General features: G+C 44.4%; 1 protein-coding gene and 1 non-coding gene across 2 annotated transcripts in view; one reads left to right on the top strand and one right to left on the bottom strand.

The window, feature by feature from the left end:
- Window positions 1-19,457, bottom strand: part of LOC126260729 (JNK-interacting protein 1) — a 380,152-nt gene extending 360,695 nt beyond the window's left edge. The window contains exon 1 of the mRNA XM_049958067.1: window positions 19,308-19,457. Within this exon, the coding sequence (XP_049814024.1) occupies window positions 19,308-19,390 (83 nt within the window). The 5' untranslated portion in view covers window positions 19,391-19,457. The remainder of the gene's footprint in view (window positions 1-19,307) is intronic.
- Window positions 19,458-22,644: 3,187 nt separating this feature from the next.
- On the top strand, window positions 22,645-22,719 carry Trnat-ugu (transfer RNA threonine (anticodon UGU)). Its single transcript has one exon. It is a non-coding gene; the product is annotated as a tRNA-Thr (tRNA).
- Window positions 22,720-23,246: the final 527 nt, after the last annotated feature.

Below are 23,246 nucleotides of genomic sequence, written 5' to 3'. Positions count from 1 at the left end.
CTTCTCTCCAAAGGTCTCTTTAATTTTCCTGTAGGCAGTATCTATCTTACCCCTAGTGAGACAAGCCTCTACATCCTTACATTTGTCCTCTAGCCATCCCTGCTTAGCCATTTTGCACTTCCTGTCGATCTCATTTTTGAGACGTTTGTATTCCCTTTTGCCTGCTTCATTTACTGCATTTTTATATTTTCTCCTTTCATCAATTAAATTCAATATTTCTTCTGTTACCCAAGGATTTCTATTAGCCCTCGTCTTTTTACCTACTTGATCCTCTGCTGCCTTCACTACTTCATCCCTCAGAGCTACCCATTCTTCTTCTACTGTATTTCTTTCCCCCATTCCTGTCAATTGTTCCCTTATGCTCTCCCTGAAACTCTCTACAACCTCTGGTTCTTTCAGTTTATCCAGGTCCCATCTCCTTAAATTCCCACCTTTTTGGAGTTTCTTCAGTTTCAATCTGCAGTTCATAACCAATAGATTGTGGTCAGAATCCACATCTGCCCCTGGAAATGTCTTACAATTTAAAACCTGGTTCCTAAATCTCTGTCTTACCATTATATAATCTATCTGATACCTATTAGTATCTCCAGGATTCTTCCACGTATACAACCTTCTTTTATGATTCTTGAACCAAGTGTTAGCTATGATTAAGTTATGCTCTGTGCAAAATTCTACAAGGCGGCTTCCTCTTTCATTTCTTCCCCCCACTCCATATTCACCTACTATGTTTCCTTCTCTCCCTTTTCCTACTGACGAATTCCAGTCACCCATGACTATTAAATTTTCGTCTCCCTTCACTACCTGAATAATTTCTTTTATCTCGTCATACATTTCATCAATTTCTTCATCATCTGCAGAGCTAGTTGGCATATAAACTTGTACTACTGTAGTAGGCATGGGCTTTGTGTCTATCTTGGCCACAATAATGCGTTCACTATGCTGTTTGTAGTAGCTAACCCGCACTCCTATTTTTTATTCATTATTAAACCTACTCCTGCATTACCCCTATTTGATTTTGTATTTATAACCCTGTAATCACCTGACCAAAAGTCTTGTTCCCCCTGCCACCGAACTTCACTAATTCCCACTATATCTAACTTTAACCTATCCATTTCCCTTTTTAAATTTTCTAACCTACCTGCCCGATTAAGGGATCTGACATTCCACGCTCCGATCCGTAGAATGCCAGTTTTCTTTCTCCTGATAAATGTTGTATATAATTAAATTCTTTACTCAGTAAATAATCAATAAAATTTAGAAATGAATGACATGTATAAAAAAAATCTCAAGTTGATATGGCGTCATGGGTCACTACTGGTTTCGACTCCCCTACACTCACGTGACGCAAAGTAGATCCGACTATATAGGACATACTCATGTTACAACTCCTGATGGCCACAGAACGACGCCTGTGCTCTCTCTTTTTCCATCGAAGAACTGACACAGCGCTTTCGCCTTCAGCGAACGATTTTTCACTCCGTTCGCAGAGATTTCTGCGTGGTCGTCAGCGGTGCACAGCTTGTCTTTGATGTGGAGACATAACGCAGAAGGTAGGATTCAACGGTGAACTCTAGGAGCCATTACAGTGCACATTATGTTAAATAGCACTTTACCGACGATCAGTAGAACAACGACGCATCCCACCCGGTGTAGGTCATTCCCGTTTTGAAGAACGGTCGTTAGGCAGATGAGCGTAGCCTACATTGCCCCCCAGTGCGTTTAGAATTACGGAAAATGTATTATGTTCGCGTGTTATTCCTTTCTTAGAGACCATAAATCTCCTCTGTAGAAATCAATACGGATTTCATAAGCGTGTGAAAGTGAACACGCTCGGTTCTCTGTGAGGCCTAGAGGGTAGCGGGCAGTGGCGCCTAGGATGAAGCGCTCTGCGTTCGATACGGATCCATACTGTCGCTGCTGAATAAGGCACAGACTTAATGAATATCTTACCAGCTTTGTGACTGTAACAGAAAACTTTCTAGCAAATAGTTCTCGTTTGCAATTAAAGAAGTCGCCAATTATAAAAGTAGCTTCGGACACTCCCTCATGAATTGCTGTAGATACGTTACTCTTCACGTCGTGTTTAAGTCGTAAGGTGTGTATATAATGAGAAATAGCAGTTTGTTTGAATTGTTTACCAACGTGAGCGCCTTTGGATGCCTGAACACATGAGCGACGCGTGTTTCTTGGCTGACATATGTTGTATTAGGAGCAGAGCACGAGCGAGAGGGAGAGAGAGAGAGAGAGAGAGAGAGAGAGAGAGAGAGAGAGAGGAGGAAAAGCCGAAGAGGAGCTTTGATGGCGGACGTGCCGTACAGAGAATGAATTTTATTTGAGATGCTCCCTGATGTGATTGAATTAGTGGATGAATTTTTGAGGTAATTTTGGAAAAAGGCAATACGCATTAAGTTTTATTTGCCACAAGCCCTAGCGGAGTAATTATTGTAGAGTAAAGATTACATTGTGTTTAACAATATCTACGTTCTCGTGCCCACGCCCCACGACGAACTATCAGTCATGTATTCCAAGTCTTAATAATTATTCTTCACCTTCCACCTTCAGTTCAAAGTGTTTCATCAGAAATGCAAAGAGAAAATTTTATGCAGTTTAAATAGTATTTGTATGAGTTACTTTTTATGGTGTTTGACAACGCCAAGAAAAAAATCGTAGTTCATGTTAGTACGAGTCACTTCTGTGTCATTAAAAGGACTTTGATATAGTTCCAAAACCCTCCTTTATTCGTTTGCAAACATTCCACTGAAACTTAGCCTCGCTATTGGTGTGAAACGTATAAGTTTAGTGCACGGTCCGATTTACGCTGTTGCGTAGACAGCTAGTTGCATTTTGGAAATATAACAAAATTCTCATTTGCAAAAGCAGCGTAAAGTAAGATGAGGAAAATAGCGGCGTAGTGGTTTATTTCAGGTACACGTAGTTCAGCACTTCTTTACAGGTAAAAAAGGCAGAGCAGAGCTGAGTTACCCGTTCCTAAGGTAAGAAACAATTGTAGAACCCAAAGTAACTTCCTCTGATGAAATTAGGAACTGCATTCATTGGAAAAAGTTTCGTATAACTCAGTAGCTGCGTTTTTCCAACAGGTCACAATATTAATAGGTCACAGGTTGTGTTTGATGAGGAATACATTCTGTACGTTATTGATAACCATTCTTTATATCCAGTTTCATTTAAAAACAGTCAGATTCAGTTGCGATTAATTGGTGTCACACACTTTGAAAGTAATTCACACACTTTGAAAGCAATTCACACAGTTAATCTTCATGATCAAAACTAGGGTAGCTAATGTTCTACATCTACATCTACATCTACATTTATACTCCGCAAGCCACCCAACGGTGTGTGGCGGAGGGCACTTTACGTGCCACTGTCACTACCTCCCTTTCCTGTTCCAGCCGCGTATGGTTCGCGGGAAGAACGACTATCTGAAGGCCTCCGTGCGCGCTCTAATCTCTCTAATTTTACATTCGTGATCTCCTCGGGAGGTATAAGTAGGGGGAAGCAATATATTCGATACCTCATCCAGAAACGCACCCTCTCGAAACCTGGCGAGCAAGCTACACCGCGATGCAGAGCGCCTCTCTTGCAGAGTCTGCCACTTGAGTTTGCTAAACATCTCCGTAACGCTATCTCGGTTGCCAAATAACCCTGTGACGAAACGCGCCGCTCTTCTTTGGATCTTCTCTATCTCCTCTGTCAACCCGATCTGGTTCGGATCCCACACTGATGAGCAATACTCAAGTATAGGTCGAACGAGTGTTTTGCAAGCCATCTCCTTTGTTGATGGACTACATTTTCTAAGCACTCTCCCAATGAATCTCAACCTGGTACCCGCCTTACCAACAATTAATTTTATATGATCATTCCACTTCAAATCGTTCCGCACGCATACTCCCAGACATTTTACAGAAGTAACTGCTACCAGTGTTTGTTCCGCTATCATATAATCATACAATAAAGGATCCTTCTTTCTATGTATTCGCAATACGTTACATTTGTCTATGTTCAGGGACAGTTGCCAATCCCTGCACCAAGTGCCTATCCGCTGCAGATCTTCCTGCATTTCGCTACAATTTTCTAATGCTGCAACTTCTCTGTATACTACAGCATCATCCGCGAAAAGCCGCATGGAACTTCCGACCCTATCTACTAGGTCATTTATATATATTGTGAAAAGCAATGGTCCCATAACAATCCCCTGTGGCACGCCAGAGGTTACTTTAACGTCTGTAGACGTCTCTCCATTGATAACAACATGCTGTGTTCTGTTTGCTAAAAACTCTTCAATCCAGCCACACAGCTGGTCTGATATTCCGTAGGCTCTTACTTTGTTTATCAGGCGACAGTGCGGAACTGTATCGAACGCCTTCCGGAAATCAAGAAAAATCGCATCTACCTGGGAGCCTGTATCTAATATTTTCTGGGCCTCATGAACAAATAAAGCGAGTTGGGTCTCACACGATCGCTGTTTCCGGAATCCATGTTGATTCGTACATAGTAGATTCTGGGTTTCCAAAAACGACATGATACTCGAGCAAAAAACATGTTCTAAAATTCTACAACAGATCGACGTCAGAGATATAGGTCTATAGTTTCGCGCATCTGCTCGACGACTCTTCTTGAAGACTGGGACTACCTGTGCTCTTTTCCAATCATTTGGAACCCTCCGTTCCTCTAGAGACTTGCGGTACACGGCTGTTAGAAGCGGGGCAAGTTCTTTCGCGTACTCTGTGTAGAATCGAATTGGTATCCCGTCAGGTCCAGTGGACTTTCCTCTGTTGAGTGATTCCAGTTGCTTTTCTATTCCTTGGACACTTATTTCTATGTCAGCCATTTTTTCGTTTGTGCGAGGATTTAGAGAAAGAACTGCAGTGCGGTCTTCCTCTGTGAAACAGCTTTGGAAAAAGGTGTTTAGTATTTCAGCTTTACGCGTGTCACCCTCTGTTTCAATGCCATCATCATCCCGGAGTGTCTGGATATGCTGTTTCGAGCCACTTACAGATTTAACGTAAGACCAGAACTTCCTAGGATTTTCTGTCAAGTCGGTACATAGAATTTTACTTTCGAATTCACTGAACGCTTCACGCATAGCCCTCCTTACGCTAACTTTGACATCGTTTAGCTTCTGTTTGTCGGAGAGGTTTTGGCTGCGTTTAAACTTGGAGTGAAGCTCTCTTTGCTTTCGCAGTAGTTTCCTAACTTTGTTGTTGTACCACGGTGGGTTTTTCCCGTCCCTCACAGTTTTACTCGGCACGTACCTGTCTAAAACGCATTTTACGATTGCCTTGAACTTTTTCCATAAACACTCAACATTTTCAGTGTCGGAACAGAAATTTCCGTTTTGATCTGTTAGGTAGGATGAAATCTGCCTTCTATTACTCTTGCTAAACAGATAAACCTTCCTCCCTTTTTTTATATTCCTATTAACTTCCATATTCAGGGATGCTGCAACGGCCTTATGATCACTGATTCCCTGTTCTGCACATACAGAGTCGAAAAGTTCGGGTCTGTTTGTTATCAGTAGGTCCAAGATGTTATCTCCACGAGTCAGTTCTCTGTTTAATTGCTCGAGGTAATTTTCGGATAGTGCACTCAGTATAATGTCACTCGATGCTCTGTCCCTACCACCCGTCCTAAACATCTGAGTGTCCCAGTCTATATCTGGTAAATTGAAATCTCCACCTAAGACTATAACATGCTGAGAAAATTTATGTGAAATATATTCCAAATTTTCTCTCAGTTGTTCTGCCACTAATGCTGCTGAGTCGGGAGGTCGGTAAAAGGAGCCAATTATTAACCTAGCTCGGTTGTTGAGTGTAACCTCCACCCATAATAATTCACAGGAACTATCCACTTCTACTTCACTACAGGATAAACTACTACTAACAGCGACGAACACTCCACCACCGGTTGCATGCAATCTATCCTTTCTAAACACCGTCTGTACCCTTGTAAAAATTTCGGCAGAATTTATCTCTGGCTTCAGCCAGCTTTCTTTACCTATAACGATTTCAGCTTCGGTGCTTTCTATCAGCGCTTGAAGTTCCGGTACTTTACCAACGCAGCTTCGACAGTTGACAATTACAATACCGATTGCTGCTTGGTCCCCACATATCCTGACTTTGCCCCGCACCCGTTGAGGCTGTTGCCCTTTCTGTACTTGCCCAAGGCCGTCTAACCTAAAAAACCGCCCAGCCCACGCCACACAACCCCTGCTACCCGTATAGCCGCATGTTGCGTGTAGTGGACTCCTGACCTATCCAGCGGAACCCGAAGCCCCACCACCCTATGGCGCAAGTCGAGGAATCTGCAGCCCACATGGTCGCAGAACCGTCTCAGCCTCTGATTCAGACCCTCCACTCGGCTCTGTACCAAAGGTCCGCAGTCAGTCCTGTCGATGATGCTGCAGATGGTGAGCTCTGCATTCATCCCGCTAGCGAGAGTGGCAGTCTTCACCAAATCAGATAGCCGCCGGAAGCCAGAGAGAATTTCCTCCGATCCATAGCGACACACATCATTGGTGCCGACATGAGCGACCACCTGCAGATGGGTGCACCCTGTACCCTTCATGGCATCCGGAAGGACCCTTTCCACATCTGGAATGACTCCCCCCGGTATGCACACGGAGTGCACATTGGTTTTCTTCCCCTCTCTTGCTGCCATTTCCCTAAGGGGCCCCATTACGCGCCTGACGTTGGAGCTCCCAACTACCAGTAAGCCCACCCTCTGCGACCGCCCGGCTCTTGCAGACTGAGGGGCAACCTCTGGAACAGGACAAGCAGCCATGTCAGGCCGAAGATCAGTATCAGCCTGAGACAGAGCCTGAAACCAGTTCGTCAGACAAACTGGAGAGGCCTTCCGTTCAGCCCTCCGGAATGTCTTTCGCCCCCTGCCACACCTTGAGGCGACCTCCCACTCTACCACAGGTGAGGGATCAGCCTCAATGCGGGCAGTATCCCGGGCAACCACAGTCGTAGTCCGATCGGGGGATGCGTGGGACGAGCTGGCCGTCCCCGACAAACCCCCATCCGGACCCCCACAGTGATGCCCATTGGCAACAGCCTCAAGCTGTGTGACCGAAGCCAACACTGCCTGACGCTGGGAGCGAAGGGATGCCAACTCAGCCTGCATTATGTTATTCTACATAAGAATAGAAGGGCGACATTCTAATAGGAATTTAAAAGCTCTTGGTTTCACATTGCTAGCGAGAGATTTTGGCACGATCAGCCACCAAAAAAAAAAAAAAAGGCTCTGAGCACGATGGGACTTAACTTGTGAGGTCATCAGTCCCCTAGAACTTAGAACTACTTAAACCTAACTAACCTAAGGACATCACACACATCCATGCCCGAGGCAGGATTCGAACCTGCGACCGCAGCAGTCGCGCGGTTCCAGACTGTAGCGCCTAGAACCGCTCGACCACCCTGGCCGGCATCTGTTTCCAGTTACCAACTTTAAGCTTTAACAGTTCCGATGTAACGTGGTGCAAGCTCCATTAGGCTGTTTGTGGTTGTTGCCATTAAATCTAAGGAATTCACAATGCCAGAAAATCGTAACGAAATACGGAATCACTTGAAGAAGATTGAACTTTGGGGCAGGGACTAGTGGCGCACAGATAACTCAAATTAATTTCACAACTTTCATTATAATGTGAGCGATCAACCACTGGAAACTGTTAGTTCCGAAATACAGGAGTACGCACATGGAGAGACTGATGGGTAAAACGACCATGTGAGACTAAAAGTATCGAAACTCAGATTCCTGGGAACTTTCATACGAAAATGTATTCGTCTAAGAAGGAAGTTTCTTTTGTCGTTCGATGGGAGTGTAGCCAGGCGCAGATTCAAATTATATTTGTGCGTTCCTTCAAGAGTTCGCCTGATCAGTGTGTGAGATTCACAGAAACGACCCGTCATGTGACGGCAGACGCTACAGATGAGGCATTGTGCGTCACGGAAAGCCTCACTGCCACAATGTCGACAGTATAAGAAGAGTCAAAGTTTCTTTAATTTAGGTCTATGGTCACAATCTTTTATTTTAACAGATTACCGGTTTCGGTCTTTAATGACCATCATCAGATCTGTTTCATAAAAACAAAGTCCTAAAGTACTGCAGCCATTTGACGATGCCACTATGGCTGCAGTACATTAGGAGTTTGTTTTTACGAAACAGATCTGATGATGGTCATTAAAGACCGAAACCGGTAATCTGTTAAACAAAAAAGATTGTGACCACAGACCTAAATTAAACAAACTTATTACATATACGGGTCACTGTGTTTTTTCGCGACGATGTCGCAGCTTGTGGAAGAGTCAAAGAATGTGTTAGTTCCTCTAACCCATATGACTGTAATATCAAAGAAATTGGAGACAGAACGGTAGTAATTCATCCCGTACACAGTTTGTGTTGTCTAGGAAGCCTGAATACTCAGTTCGCTAGACAAACATTGGAAAAGTCGTATTAATGAGTTTTATTACAATAAGAAAAGCTACAGTACTTAACTTTCACAATTACACAGATGTGTCGTAAGCAAAGGGCGACATACAAAATAATCGACCTTTTTCAGTATAAACAACCACAAGTCTGCGCTACATACAGAGTACAGGCAAAGTGACTAGAGTTCACGCTGCTATTAAACTGGGCCGTCTGCAGTCGGTTGTGGCGTTCATGTCCTCTTCAGATAGGGGCCACTGCTGTCGCGTCGTCGTCCTGAAGGCAGGTCCGGTCAGTATGCGATTGGCTGACTTCTTCTCACAGCCTTCTCTGCTCTATAGTTTCCGGCTGGCGTGCCAGCGCTTGCCTTTACCCCGTAACTCATTTCGTAAGTGTGTCAGAAGAGTAAAAAGATAGTGGTGCTGGTACCCTTCGACATGAGCCGTAGCGTGGCTGTCCAACAATAAACATAGGAAGTTTATCACTTTATTGTGCTACCTCTTAAGATTTTATTTAATAAAATTGCAGCCAAATAGACACATACAGTTAAAAAATGGTTCAAATGGCTCTAAGCACTATGGGACTTAACATCTGAGGTCATCAGTCCCCTAGACTTAGAACTACTTAAACCTAACTCAGCTAAGGACATCACACACATCCATGCCCGAGCCAGGATTCCAACCTGCGACCGTAGCAGCAGCGCGGTTCTGGACTGAAGCGCCTAGAACCGCTCGGCAAACATCCCGCCGACAATACGGTCACTAGAGACGGAGCACAAGGTCGGAATACGGAAGGACGGGGTAGTAAATAGGTCGTGCCCTTTCAAAGGAACCATCTAGGCTATTACCGCGAGCGATTTAGGGAAACCATGGAGAAGCTCAATCTGGATCGACGAACAGGGATTTAAACTGCCATCCTATCGAATCCGAGTCCAGTGTGCTGACCACAGCTCCACCTCGCTCGGTGTTGCTCCACCGTGTGCTCTGTAACGGTCTTGGACCCTCACGCGTTGTCCAGAAGGCGCAGTCCTCCTGAAGTCATATGGAGCGTGAAGAGTGTTCCAGCATGAAACATTGCAAGTTCCAACTGGTCCCGAGCACGCTCGAAGGGGTTCAGATCAGCGTACATCTCAGGCCACTCCATTCTCTAGATTCATGTCACTTGGAGAAAGGTCAGCCCAGTGTCTTCGTGTGTTATCGTCTTAGGTGGCAGACCCATGGTCTATATGTTGACTGATTGCTGAACAGGAGCTTGCTGGACCCTGTCACTTTTCTGCACAACTCTCAAATTAGTCTCGACAGCGACGAGAGGCGTCTGATCCCATACAAGATAGCAGTTCAACCCGTGTCCAGCCCACCTCCCTCCAGAACACGTGACACTGCAGGTCTGAGACGTTATGATTGTCAGCCTCCACACATTCTACGACGACCGTCAGGCATAAGACAAATGCCGCACTCGTCTCAGAAGAGAAAATAATGCCACTGATCCAAAATCCATTACAGTGTTTCCGTACCCACCTCCTTAGCATAAGACGGTGCTGGGAAAGGAGGGGGGGGGGGGGAGGGATGGTGTTCTACTCTTAGTCCTAATGGACACCATCCATCCATCCATCATCTCAACCTTTTCCCATGTCATGTGGGGTCGGCGTTGCTTTGCTGGATCCTTCTCTTCCATAAATGCCTATCCAGTGCTTCTTCTCTGAGCCATCTTTTCTCCCATAGGTCCCCTGCTACATTGTCTTTCCATCTAAGTTTCGGTCTTCCTCTTCTCCTTGATACTTCGATTTCTAGGTCTTCAACTCTTCTCCCCACGTAGTACTCCCCTATTCTCTGCACATGTCCATACCATCGGAGCCTACTTTCTTGGATCTTCTTCCCTATGGGCCCCACTTTCACTGTTCCCCCGATGTACTCATTCCTTAGTCTACCCTTTCGTGTCACCCCACTCATCCACCCTAACCTAGAGGCTAAATTCACATTATGGAGACGATCGTGTGCTGGCCGGGGCGACACAACCCACCCAGCCGCCTTCTGTTTCATTCACCTCGGAGAACCTACGAATGATAATCTGTAGCTACGTGGTTGCGACCGCGGCTGTCCACTAGAAAGCAGGTCTCCAGTGGTTTTCACCTCACAGTAGAGGGTTATAGATGGGAAGACGCCATTACGGTGTGTGCCAGTTTGGCGAATGAGTTCCTGTGTTGACAGTCTGAACGCTGTACACGAGCGGCAATTCACCGTTCGGGATTAGATTGGTTGGTTGGTTTGGGCAAGGAGACCAGACAGCGAGGTCATCGGTCTCATCGGATTAGGGAAGGACGGGGAAGGAAGTCGGCCGTGACCTTTTGAAAGGAACCATCCCGGCATTTGCCTGGAGCGACTTAGGGAAATCACGGAAAACCTAAATCAGGATGGCCGGACGCGGAATTGAACCGTCGTCCTCCCGAATGCGAGTCCAGTGTCTAACCACTGCGCCACCTCGCTCGGTCGCGATTAGACACACCGCACAATCTACCGAGCTCCACTGAGAATGCACATTTATTTAACAGGTGGATGTACATAGCGATTTATTGTGAACAAAGGATTGTCAGGAAAGAGCTTTTGCCGTGAAAAAGAACAGACTATAGGAGTCACGAAGATGGTGAACACGTGTTGAGCAATTTATATATGATAACAGGTATTTGACGGCAATAAATTACAGAAGCGAAGACTTTAAGATGGATTAGTGAAGATGGAAGAGAAAATTAATTAGTATCAAACAGGATGGTATATAACTGTCGTAAGACGATACTCTGTATTATTTATTGATTTATATTTGATCATTACTTTGTGTAGTCTAGCTGGGTCACCGGACATTCAGAAGTAGCCAGTTTTGAAGTGCGGACCTACTCCGAAGGTACAAGCAGTGACAAGTTATATTCCAACCGTAAGTCCATGACGCATGCCCTGCCTATTCTCCCACACTATTCTGTAAATCAGTACTTTTCAAAAATGTTCTAATAATACTTAAAAGCTTGCAATATGTGAACACTTTTGCACGACATACTTAATTTATTTCCCTTTAACTTCAAGTATCACATCCCTACTGTTCAAATCGCACTCGCACTACAATTACAGTCACTCATCTATCACGAGCTTGTGTAAGTTTACCATTGCCGATTCCTTACAATGCAATCGCCTTTTAATTATATAACAACTCTCCCGATACGGAACTCATATTGTGCTTCAAAATTATTTTTTTAACCATGTTCGCTTTTCTCATATACATACGCGTCCTACCTGCTTGATGGCTCTGGCGAGACTGACTCACTCCTTCACGCCAAACGATTTCCAGGCTCCAACCTGTTCCTTCGAGAACTATGTGAAATCCCCGTCAGCGATGCCGCTGCACTGCAGCAAAGAAGCGTCACGGTAGATTCGATCCGCCAGGTACAGAATTGATGTTTGTATCCTTCCACTGTCATAAGCGCGGGGAAGAATAAATGGTAGACAAATCAAATCGTTTTATTATGAGAATTTCTCTGAATATCATTCAGATCTATACACCAATGTTATCATGTTCTACCGAGGATGTATAATACCGCTACCAACAGATGCAGAAACTTATCGATGACAAAAATTCCATCACAAAATCATGAAGGCAAACTATAATGCTAAAGTGGGAGAGAAATTACAGAAAGACTCTACAATGAGAAACTTGAGAAGGTATCGGAAACGACTAAGGTCATATGTTAGACGAATAAGCCGGGAACTCCGGCTCCCAGACGAAAATAAACAAAAAATTGATTTGACAAAGTTCAAATCGAACTACATCTTAAATTGACTACATTTAATATAAAAATGAAGAAAATGGCAAGATTGTGACGACCCTACTTTCGAACTGCGAGTGATCATAGGCTCGATGGATGCAGAATAACAATAGATGAAAAGCTAAAAAGAAAATGATTGTTACTGCATAGCTTAGTAGATGATTTGATAATAAACGTAGGCTCGAAACTAGTCTTGAAGTAATAAAGAAAATTAATATTGTAACTTGCACTCTTGTCTGAACTTTATTACATAATTTGGAAAACAACACAATTGCTGTCGTCATGCCTCCCAGAACCCTGGAAATTAGTAAAAATAAGAAAACAATAAATTTTCAAAGGTCAGAAACACAGATTACGAAAATTTATTTCAGAATATGTAACACGTTAGATTAAGCAAAAACTTTAGCATCTGAGGAAATAAAGTTAGGTTACAGAGCTATAGGGGTAACAGGCAGTAACTTAACAAAGATACTTGTGCAAAGATACGGAAAACGAACCGGCACAAGGCATCTGTTAAAGAGAATATGACGGTATCGATAAATCGATACCAAGAGGACGATTGTTTTATGCTGAAATGATTGAAACCACAAGGAAACATCTTCGAGAGAGTGTAGGTATATGCAATGAATGTTTTGTAAGAGAATCAATTGGAAACCATGTGAGTATGAACAAGAAGAAAAAGGTTTCGTTGAGTAGACCTCACATTCCTTAACTTAAAATCGTATGAACACCGTATTAATAACAATGAGAAACTGTGCAAGGTTTACAGAATTTACATGTTTGTGTAGATCAAGTGATAAATTACAAGCAGAAACAGTTAATAATGAGTATTTTTCCAACTGCTCATACAAGCTGCAGTAATCAGTCATATTTATTATGTTATACTTTCCACAAAGCGATTATGAGGCAGAGTGTGACGTACGTTCTATTCTGGAGTAACCTGTGGCTTTGTATGGAATGTCATGTAAATACGACTGGACAAGTAGTCTTTCAGCACTGAAAGACAGCTCTGCATATTAGGCAAAAGTCGTACATACGTACAATAAATCCATGGCATAGTAACTGACATAAATCGACCAACTGATGGAGTTAAAAGCCTCGAAAACACGTAGTAGGAAGTTTAACGTAATCAATGTGACTGCTTGCAGCAGTTTGTACATTCCGTTGATATTCGTCACGGTCAAGCCTAACCTAAAATATTTACATTTAAAGGAAATATTTACGTTAGAGAATAAGTGCTGGAGGAAATGTCACGTTATTCTAGGAATGAAGAAAGGAAAAGCTCCTGGAGATCATTTGTTTCAATAGACATGGTAGAAGCTGGTGAAAAAGTTATACAACAGGAAACCGGTAAACTGTGGTTAGAATGTATGCGGACGAAAGCAATTCACAAAAACTAAATAGGTCAGAGAAGACAAACTACAGACCTTTCACCCTCCTACATGTAATGAACGAGTTTTTCACTAAAATTACCACCAACTGCACGAAAATAACGTTAGAGGTTATTCAGGTAAAGGAACAAGCTCACCTTAAAAGCCAGTATGGCACAAAGGATCATTTGCAAGCCGCAAAGAAAACTAGAACGGAGCAACGAGTGGAAGTCGTCTCTTTGTCAACGCTTATACATTAAAAAAAATGTAATGATACGTGTGATGGAACGAGGCATTGATTCAACATATTATTATGGTGAAGAATAAAGTACGTTAATGCTGAAGCTGTCATTAGCCTTCATAAGGAAAAAGATAAATTTAAAATGGAGATAGGACTCGGGCAAGGAGAATTCATATCACCAAAACTACCATCTACAGTTATGGGGCTAGTTTTCAAGTACAAATATTGGTAAGAAAGCAGAAATGTGTGTTAATGGGATATGTGTGATCCAACCCCTTTCTTTCTGATGACGTTTTGCTGTTTGCCTCTAGTGCAGATAATCTTCAGCAACGAAGGAGAAACTTAACAAAGGAAGTTTGAAACTAGGTTGATAATGTATAACCAACATATCACAAATAATCTGTACAAGTTAACAACTAGATCACAGAACCTGCTGAGGTTTGTACCTGTCTTTATGGCAAGCTGAGGAAAATGCCTACATATACAACACAAGTGATAGGAATAGTAGTAAGAATGACCAGGAACGTTTCTAATAAACAAAATTGTCTGAAGAGGAAAATTTACAATTAGTATGTATTGCAAGTTTTGATTTACGGCTGTGAGACATTGACTCTTAATGCGAGAGCCAATCAATAACTGTCAGTATCCCAAATAAGGGTGAGAAGAGGGTTGGGAATTATTGAGAGATGCAGGTAAACAAACAAATGGATTAGGGGAGTAGAGTGGAGTGGAGGACGTAATTATGAATGTGGTGAAATTTCAGTGGAAATGGGTGGGACATGTAGCCAGACAAATTGAAAGTAGATGGAGCAAGGAAGCCCTTTCCTGAATTCAAAGACGTTGAACAGAGACGCAAGACATAGGTTGATGACATCAGAAAAATGCAGGACGTATATCGTTGAACACGGTAATATCAAAAGGTCTAGAAGCGGGCTTGTATCTCAAATGACTGGAGACGGCGACGATTTACATCGTGAAGTATGGAGTGGTGTTTATCAGCAGTTGCATACTATCGCATCAGTTAATTCGACTGTCTCTGACGCACAAATCGATACTCTAACACTCATTTATTCTTCTTCTCTCAATTCCCTTTTCAAATTTCTCCTTGGTTTCCTTTACTGCTAGCTCTACGTGCATATTGTACAATATGAAAGGTAAACAGCAACCCTGTCTCACCCCTCTCATATTCTTCGAATCTTATAACTGCAGCAGAACTTGTAGACAGCCTTTTCACTATCTATATTTTATCCCTGATAACTCCTGAATGCCAGAGAGTGTATTCAAGTCAACAGTGTCAAAACCATTTCCTAAATCTCCATTTCTTTAGCCTCTCTTCTAAGATAAGTCATAGGTGACTTTTACACGACGTTCTGAGTATGATTTGTGCCAATATTTTGCAACCACGAATTGTTGAATTGATGGTTCAGTAATACTCACACCTGTCGCTAACCCATATTTTTCATTATGTGACTAAATGGAGACAGAAGTATACAGAAGAAAAATGGATACCTGAGGTGAACTACTAATAACTGATACTGCTGATAGAACGTAGGGAACTTCTTATATTGCGAGTCCTAGTAGAACACTAAAGGTACAAAACTGCAGCATTTTGGGAACTGTTCATGAACTATAGCAAAAATGTTATTCACTGTTCTATATTTCTAACTCGATAAGTATGAAATTAACAATGATCGGATCAATAATGAAATAAAGCCATCTTAAAAACGGGAACACACATTCACAAGCACTTATTTCGGTAACCATTCAAATTAGAGCTTATGTCTGCGGCACATTCTTTGCTCTAAGTGACCAGCACATTCTTTGCTCTATGTGACCAGTCGTATAGCTTTTCAGAAGGGTGACTTTTCCTCCTGGGACGTCCTATTAATCTTCGCTATGAATAGAACACAAAAAGCGCGAGGGCACTTGTGCGTGCATGTGAATGTCAGTGTGTGTTTGTCTGTGTGTTTATCGTTACCAATTGGAACGGGTGAATGTATGTAATACTTAATAAGCTACAAGTTTGCAAGTAAAATTTTTTCTTTGGAATAGAAGTAATTTCTCAGAATACTTTGAAATTTGACTTTGTTTTCCGTCAGTCATCTGCTGCACTGGGGGGCTGTTGTCAACGTTTTTAGCAGCAGCAATATTCACGCCTTTTCGTGATAAAGTTTATATTAATGAAAAGTAAATATTGTATTGTAATTATGACAGCTTGTTTTCTTTTGAACGCCGAAGTGCTATTTACGACAAACGTTGGTGGAGAAAACGTAGTTACGTTTTCTAGGTACAGTTGTCCACTTGGCGATCATGGATGAGAGCCACAAACACTTTCGTGCGATGAAAGCTTTTTCTGAAGATATGTTACGCAGCCGTACAATTTTTCCGGCATTACTGAATCGAATTACACAAAGTATGTTGAACTGGTCAGTTCTTGGTCTCCAAAACTTGCAATAATATGAGGTGCAAAACAGATGAACTGGATTGTTTAAGAAAATCTAAAATGGGTTTTTATCCATTTTAAACGCAATCAGTCCATAAAATCAAAAATTTTAAAGATGCTAGCTATATTACTAACTGTTCCCCATTATTTAAATTTATCACTGAAATTATACCTTTTGTAGAATTGAACATGCGATATTTTTAGATAATTAAGAGAGAATGTACTTGTAAAAACCAGTCAATACTTCTGTTAAAGGCATTATTTGCAGTTTTCGCAGTTGTTCTATGTTTATTGGGACTGATGGAAATATATGTGTGTGTGTCTGAGCGATGTGCATTAAATGGAAGATCATTTACATAAATGAGAAACGACAGTGGTCCTAACCTTGTTAAACATTGAGGAACTCCATTAATGATTTTTTTTCCAAGTCAGAAAAACATCTGTTGTTTACAATTTGTTGATGACGTGCTGAGTGACTGTCAGGACACACACACACAGAGAGAGAGAGAGAGAGAGAGAGAGAGAGAGAGGGTGGGAAGGGAGGGAAGCTGAAGAAGAAGCTAATGGCGGTGTCAGATGGAGAAAAGCTTAAATACAGTCATAGATGGATGATAAGTACATAAATTCCACGTAATTTCTGTCATTCTGACAGTGCAACAAAGATCCTTCAGAAGTCAGCTGAAGTCCTGAAAGTGGGACTGTAGTTACATTACATGCTACCCCTGGACACGTGCCACATTTTTGTCATGTAGCTTCCCCATTGACAGTTGTCCACAGGCTATGACGACTTCGAGAGTTCGTTTTTTTATGTAGATAAGAGACAGCAAGGGAACGGAATTCAGTCGAGAACGCGGCGGTGTGGGCAGGCAGAGTCAGCCACGGAGTCACCTGATGGCTATCGATCTCCGGTGTCGCGCCTCTCCCCTGAATACCTGCCTGCTACAAACATCCCCCACTCCCTGAGCGCACACACGCAGCGGTCGTTCTGGCATCTACTCCCCGGTAATTTTTCTAGCTTCTCTGGTCCGGAATGCTGTTCTAAACACGAACTGTAGAGGGAAAGAGTCGCTATCTCCAATACAAAATTCAAGGAATTATGGACATAACTTCCTGAGCTATACATTCATACCCCCTACTGTGATAGGTCATTTCCTACAGAATGCTTTCCTTTAACTAAAGTTCAGAAACCAACTGCAACCAGTCGTACGAAGGAGGAAGGGGTTAAATTACCGTTCCATAGCTGTGCATTGTGTATCGCTCAAGGGGTACTTCAACAGAAATATTCTTCGTAATTAGCACAACAACGTTGTCTATTTGCTCACCACGGGTGGGTTGAAGCAGACATCTGTTGCAATTAACACAGAACATTTCCAGTTTATTTCAGACAGTTAAATGGAGGAAAACAGGCACCGCCGGCCGGGATGGCCAAGCGGTTAAAGGCGCTACAGTCTGGAACCGCGCGACCGCTACGGTCGCAGGTTAGAATCCTGCCTCGGGCATGGATGTGTGTGACGTCCTTAGGTTAGTTAGGTTTAAGTAGTTCTAAGTTCTAGGGGACTGATGACCTTAGAAGTTAAGTCCCATAGTGCTCAGAGCCATTTGAACCATTTTGAACCAAAACAGGCACCTACGAAAATCGCTATCAGTCATCATTTATTTCTGTTGATACATTACGATATTTCGCTTCCTGCGACCCTACCGTAATCTGAAAGGAATTCAGCTACTTCTCTGTCTTACATTCGTGCCCCATAGCGTGTGCTGTTTTACCTAGGTCTATGCCTTTTGTTACTTTCGCGTAACAGTGTCATGGAATGAAAGTCTGAAGCAGAATGCAATTTTATTTGGGGGGGAGGGGGGGTCTGCAAGTGGTCTCCACGCTCACATGCCTTGAGGCTGCAAGCACGCTTCGTCCATAGCTAATGCAATGGTGCAATAATACGGAACTGCAGGGAAAACAGTTACAACCCATCTGCGGTCTCTATGATTTACGTCATTCCTGTGTCGCTGCAGACGAATTTCTGTACTTTGCGCCCTTTTGCGTGACAACCAGTTACTTTGCTGTCAACGGAACGTGGTTCGCCACAGGTGATATAACATCTGGGCCTCAATATTTCTGTCTTTGCAACGCAACGAAGGTTAGTAAATTTGATCGTTTCTGACATATCGTTTCTAGACTTCGAAGTTAGGTTTTCTTTTCTCAGTGTGCTACAGTTGATTTTCACATTGAATTCTCTTACGAATGTTCCCTGACGCAAATGATCACCTTTCCTAACGAACTAACAATCGTCTGCACCAGTACGTTCAGAATGACAGCCATCAGATGGAATGACAAGGGTAAAAACCGCGTATCGAAATTTCGGGAATTTAACAGTAGCATTCTGGAATGCGAACAAGAACACCAGTGTAGATAATTGTATCGAATTGTCAGCCAATAGATTTTTTTCAGCTGCTGACCTTGCAATGACGTCGAGAACGCTATGGAAAGAGAACACTTCCTAGAACTCGGCAAGGTTAAGAGAGAAAGCCTGGCATGTTAGCAAAGAGCAAAACTCGAACTCCGTTTCCTGTACAGGTGGATCGTTGTGGTTAAGCCGGTACCTGAACCGCAACAGTGCAGAGCATGATTCCTTTCAAACCTCCGAGTGGTTTCTTTCGTTTGACAAGCGGTGTACTGAACGTTTTGAGAGAGATATCACTACATTCACAGAGAACTTCCGCGCACTACGTATGTACAGACACTACGTTGCGACGGTAATACGCTTATTTACTGAAAGTGACAGCAACAGAAGCAGAAGAAATGCAGCGGCGGTGCATCGGCAAGGTGGTAAGGGCAAAAACGCAAGGTGGGGGGAGGCGGGCAGTGGGAGCCAAGATGTGGGTCGAGAAGGTGGCGGTGGTAGGGGGGGGGGGGGGAGGCACGAGCAGTCGACGTCAGCGTTAGGCGGACACGGCTCGGCACGGCAGCTGACAGCAGCGGCGGCCAGCGTCCCTACTCACGTGTAGCTCTGCGCCGGGGCTTTGATGTGCTGCGGCAGCCGCTCGAAGGCGTGGCGGAACTCCTCAAACTCTGTGTCGGCCATCTTCGGCTGCGGTGGCACGCAGCCCTGGCTGCCGTTCCACTGGCCCGCCTGCGCCCGCCGTAACCGCCCGCCGTCTTTCGCGTATTGATTCGGCGCCACCGTCGGCGCCGCTGCTGCCGCCACTGCCGACGACGCCTCCGCGGCGCCGCAGTCGACTGCGCGGTCGACTCTCGAAGTTGCGCGCCCCAGCCCGAACTTTATCGATTCTCTGTCGCTGCGCTTACGGGCATTTCCCTGTCTCACCTTTATCTTCCGACAATGCAGGCGATGCGCGAGTGCGACGGTTCTCTTCGCTGCAACTGCACGGCGCTGTTTACACAAGGGCAGCGGACTGTAACTGCGCACAGTAAAACATGTGCTGCGCCATGGCAGCTTTCAGCCAGTAGTTCACTTCTACAGCGATCGCAGTACATTAAGTACACTACTGGCCATTAAAATCGCTACACCACGAAGATGACGCGAAATTTAACCGACAGGAAGAAGATACTGTGATATGAAAATGATTAGCTTTTCAGAGCATTCACACAAGGTTGGCGCCGGTGCCGACACCTACAACGTGCTGACATGAGGAAAGTTTCCAACCGATTTCTCATACACGGACGGCAGTTAACCGGCGTTGCCTGGTGGAACGTTGTTGTGATGCCTCGTGTAAGGAGGATAAATGCGTACCATCACGTTTCCGACTTTGATAAAGGTCGGATTGTAGCCTATCACGATTGCGGTTTATCGTATCGCGACATTGCTGCCCGCGTTGGTCGAGATCCAATGACTGTTAGCAAAATATGGAATCGGTGGGTTGTGGAGGGTAATACGGAACGCCGTGCTGGATCCCAACGGCCTCGTATCACTAGCAGTCGAGATGACAGGCATCTTATCCGCATGGCTGTAACGGATCTTACAGCCACGTCTCGATCCCTGAGTCAACAGATGGGGACGTTTGCAAGACAACAACCATCTGCACGAACAAATTAACGACATTTCCAGCAGCATGGGCTATCAGCTCGGAGACCATGGCTGCGGTTAGTCTTGACGCTGCATCACAGACAGGAGCGCCTGTGATGGTGTTCTCAACGAGGAACCAGGGTGCACGAATGGCAAAACGTCATTTTTTCGGACGAATCCAGGTTCTGTTTACAGCATCATGATGGTCGCATCCTTGTTTGGCGACATCGCGGTGAACGCACATTGGAAGCCTGTATTCGTCATCGCCATCCTGCCGTATCACCCGGCGTGATGGTATGGGGTGCCACTGGTTACACGTATCGGTCACCTCTTGTTCTAATTGACGGCACTTTGAATAGTGGACGTTACATTTCAGATGTGTTACGACGCGTGGCTCTACCCTTCATTCGATCCCTTCGAAACCCTACATTTCAGCAGGATAATGCACGACCGCATGTTGCAGGTCCTGTACGGGACTTTCTGGATACAGAAAATGTTCGACTGCTGCCCTGGCCAGCACATTCTCCAGATCTCTCACCAATTGAATACGTCTGTTCAATGGTGGACGAGCAACTGGCTCCTCACAGTACGCCAGTCACTACCCTTGTTGAACTGTGGTATCATGTTGAAGCTGCATGGGCAGCTGTACATGTACACGCCATCCAAGCTCTGTTGGACTCAATGCCCAGGCGTATCAAGGCCGTTATTACGCCGGCCGCGGTGGCCGCGCGGTTCTGGCGCTGCAGTCCGGAACCGCGGGACTGCTACGGTCGCAGGTTCGAATCCTGCCTCGGGCATGGGTGTGTGTGATGTCCTTAGGTTAGTTAGGTTTAAGTAGTTCTAAGTTCTAGGGGACTTATGACCAAAGATGTTGAGTCCCATAGTGCTCAGAGCCATTTGAACCATTTTTGAGTCGTTATTACGGCCAGTGGTGGTTGTTCTGGGTACTGATTTCACAGGATCTATGCACCCAAATCGCGTGAAAATGCAGTCACATGTCAGTTCTAGTATAATATATTTGTCCAATGAATACCCGTTTATCATCTGCATTTCTTCTTGGTGTAGCAATTTTAAGGGCCAGTAGTGTAAGTACACGGTGGACGAGAAGTTGCATTACTCCCTAGCACCGAATGCTAATTCGTTTGATTCCTTTTAGCACAAGTACTTACTTACGTATTAAGTGTCCAGTATATTAGTATGTTCCCCATCACGCTGTACACAGGTTCCCAACCCCCTTTCATATTCTTCTCGACAAATTTTTGAGCATGTGAGTTGTTACAGTGTGAAATGCATTCTCAATAGCATTGCGCAGTTCTTCGTTCGTAGCGTAATAAGGTCCAGATACATCCGCCTTAATGACTCCTCATAACAAGTTGTCACGCATGGTGAGGTTTGCTGGTGAACCACGACCTCTCCACAGGAGGGTGTTTATCTAGGAACTGACGCACTGCAAGGCGCTCCTCACTGCAACCATATGATTTCTGTGAGGCCCCTTTCCTCAAGCTGAAGTATACCATGTTTGTAATATCCGTAAAACATTTGGGCCATTCACAGTCCCTCCAAAAAAGTACTGTCCAGTATACAGGGTGAAAAGTATTTAAACCGACAAACTCTGGGAGGTTGTAGGGGACATCAAAACAAATATTTTTCCTAATGAAATGATAATTAAATGAACACCCCAGCTGCAAGCAGGCGTTGATACACTTCATTGGGGACATGTTGAAAATGTGTGCACCGACCGGGACTCGAACCCGGGATCTCCTGCTTACATGGCAGACGCTCTATCCATCTGAGCCACCGCGGGCAGAGAGGATAGTGCGTCTGCAGGGACTTATCCCTTGCACGCTCCCCGTGAGATCCACATTCCCAACATGTCCACAACATTACATTCGTAGTGCGCCTAATAGATGTTTGCCCATCATACTCATTACTCGTGGAAGATTAACCTACCAAGTCCCGCACGAGTTCGGGCATAGCGTGTGCGTTCGCACAAGAAGGTCAAAGGCCGGGAACCCATATTTTTAACTATGTATGACGGTAGTATCTGTTCCCGAAAGAACAGTTACCGTGGATGACCATGCAGCTTTGCTAGAAATGAAATGATAATTAAATGAACACCCTAGCTGCAAGCAGGCGTTGATACACTTCATTGGGGACATGTTGAAAATGTGTGCACCGACCGGGACTCGAACCCGGGATCTCCTGCTTACATGGCAGACGCTCTATCCATCTGAGCCACCGCGGGCACAGAGGATAGTGCGTCTGCAGAAGCAGGAGATCCCGGGTATCCCTGCAGACGCACTATCCTCTGTGCCCGCGGTGGCTCAGATGGATAGAGCGTCTGCCATGTAAGCAGGAGATCCCGGGTTCGAGTCCCGGTCGGGGCACACATTTTCAACATGTCCCCAATGAAGTGTATCAACGCCTGCTTGCAGCTAGGGTGTTCATTTAATTATCATTTCATTTCTAGCAAAGCTGCATGGTCATCCACGGTAACTGTTCTTTCGGGAACAGATACTACCGTCATATATAGTTATTTTTCCTAATGTCATTTTTTTCTATGAGGAGTATTTAAACCGGTAGAGGAAGATTTCTCTGGCGACAAATTAGTTAAACCAACAAAAAAGTCCAGAGGGGACATATCCGGGGATTGAGCAGGCCATGGTACAGGACCACCTCTGCCAGTCCACGTTTCTGGGAACCGTCGGTCCAGGAATCGACGCACACGACGACTGAAATGTGTCGGCGCCCCGTCATGTTGGAACCACATGCGTTGTCTTGTAGGGAGCGGGGCGTTTTCCGGCAATTCTAGCAATGCTCTAGCGAGAAAATTGTAATAGTGCCTGCCATTTAACGGCATAGGTAGCAGATACGGCTCAATTAAACAGTCCCCAACAACACCGACCCACACATT

Source organism: Schistocerca nitens, chromosome 5 (genome assembly GCF_023898315.1).
Source record: "Schistocerca nitens isolate TAMUIC-IGC-003100 chromosome 5, iqSchNite1.1, whole genome shotgun sequence".
Taxonomy (NCBI): domain Eukaryota; kingdom Metazoa; phylum Arthropoda; class Insecta; order Orthoptera; family Acrididae; genus Schistocerca; species Schistocerca nitens.
The sequence above is the reverse complement of the archived record's forward strand: the minus strand, read 5'-3'. Positions and strand labels throughout refer to the sequence as shown.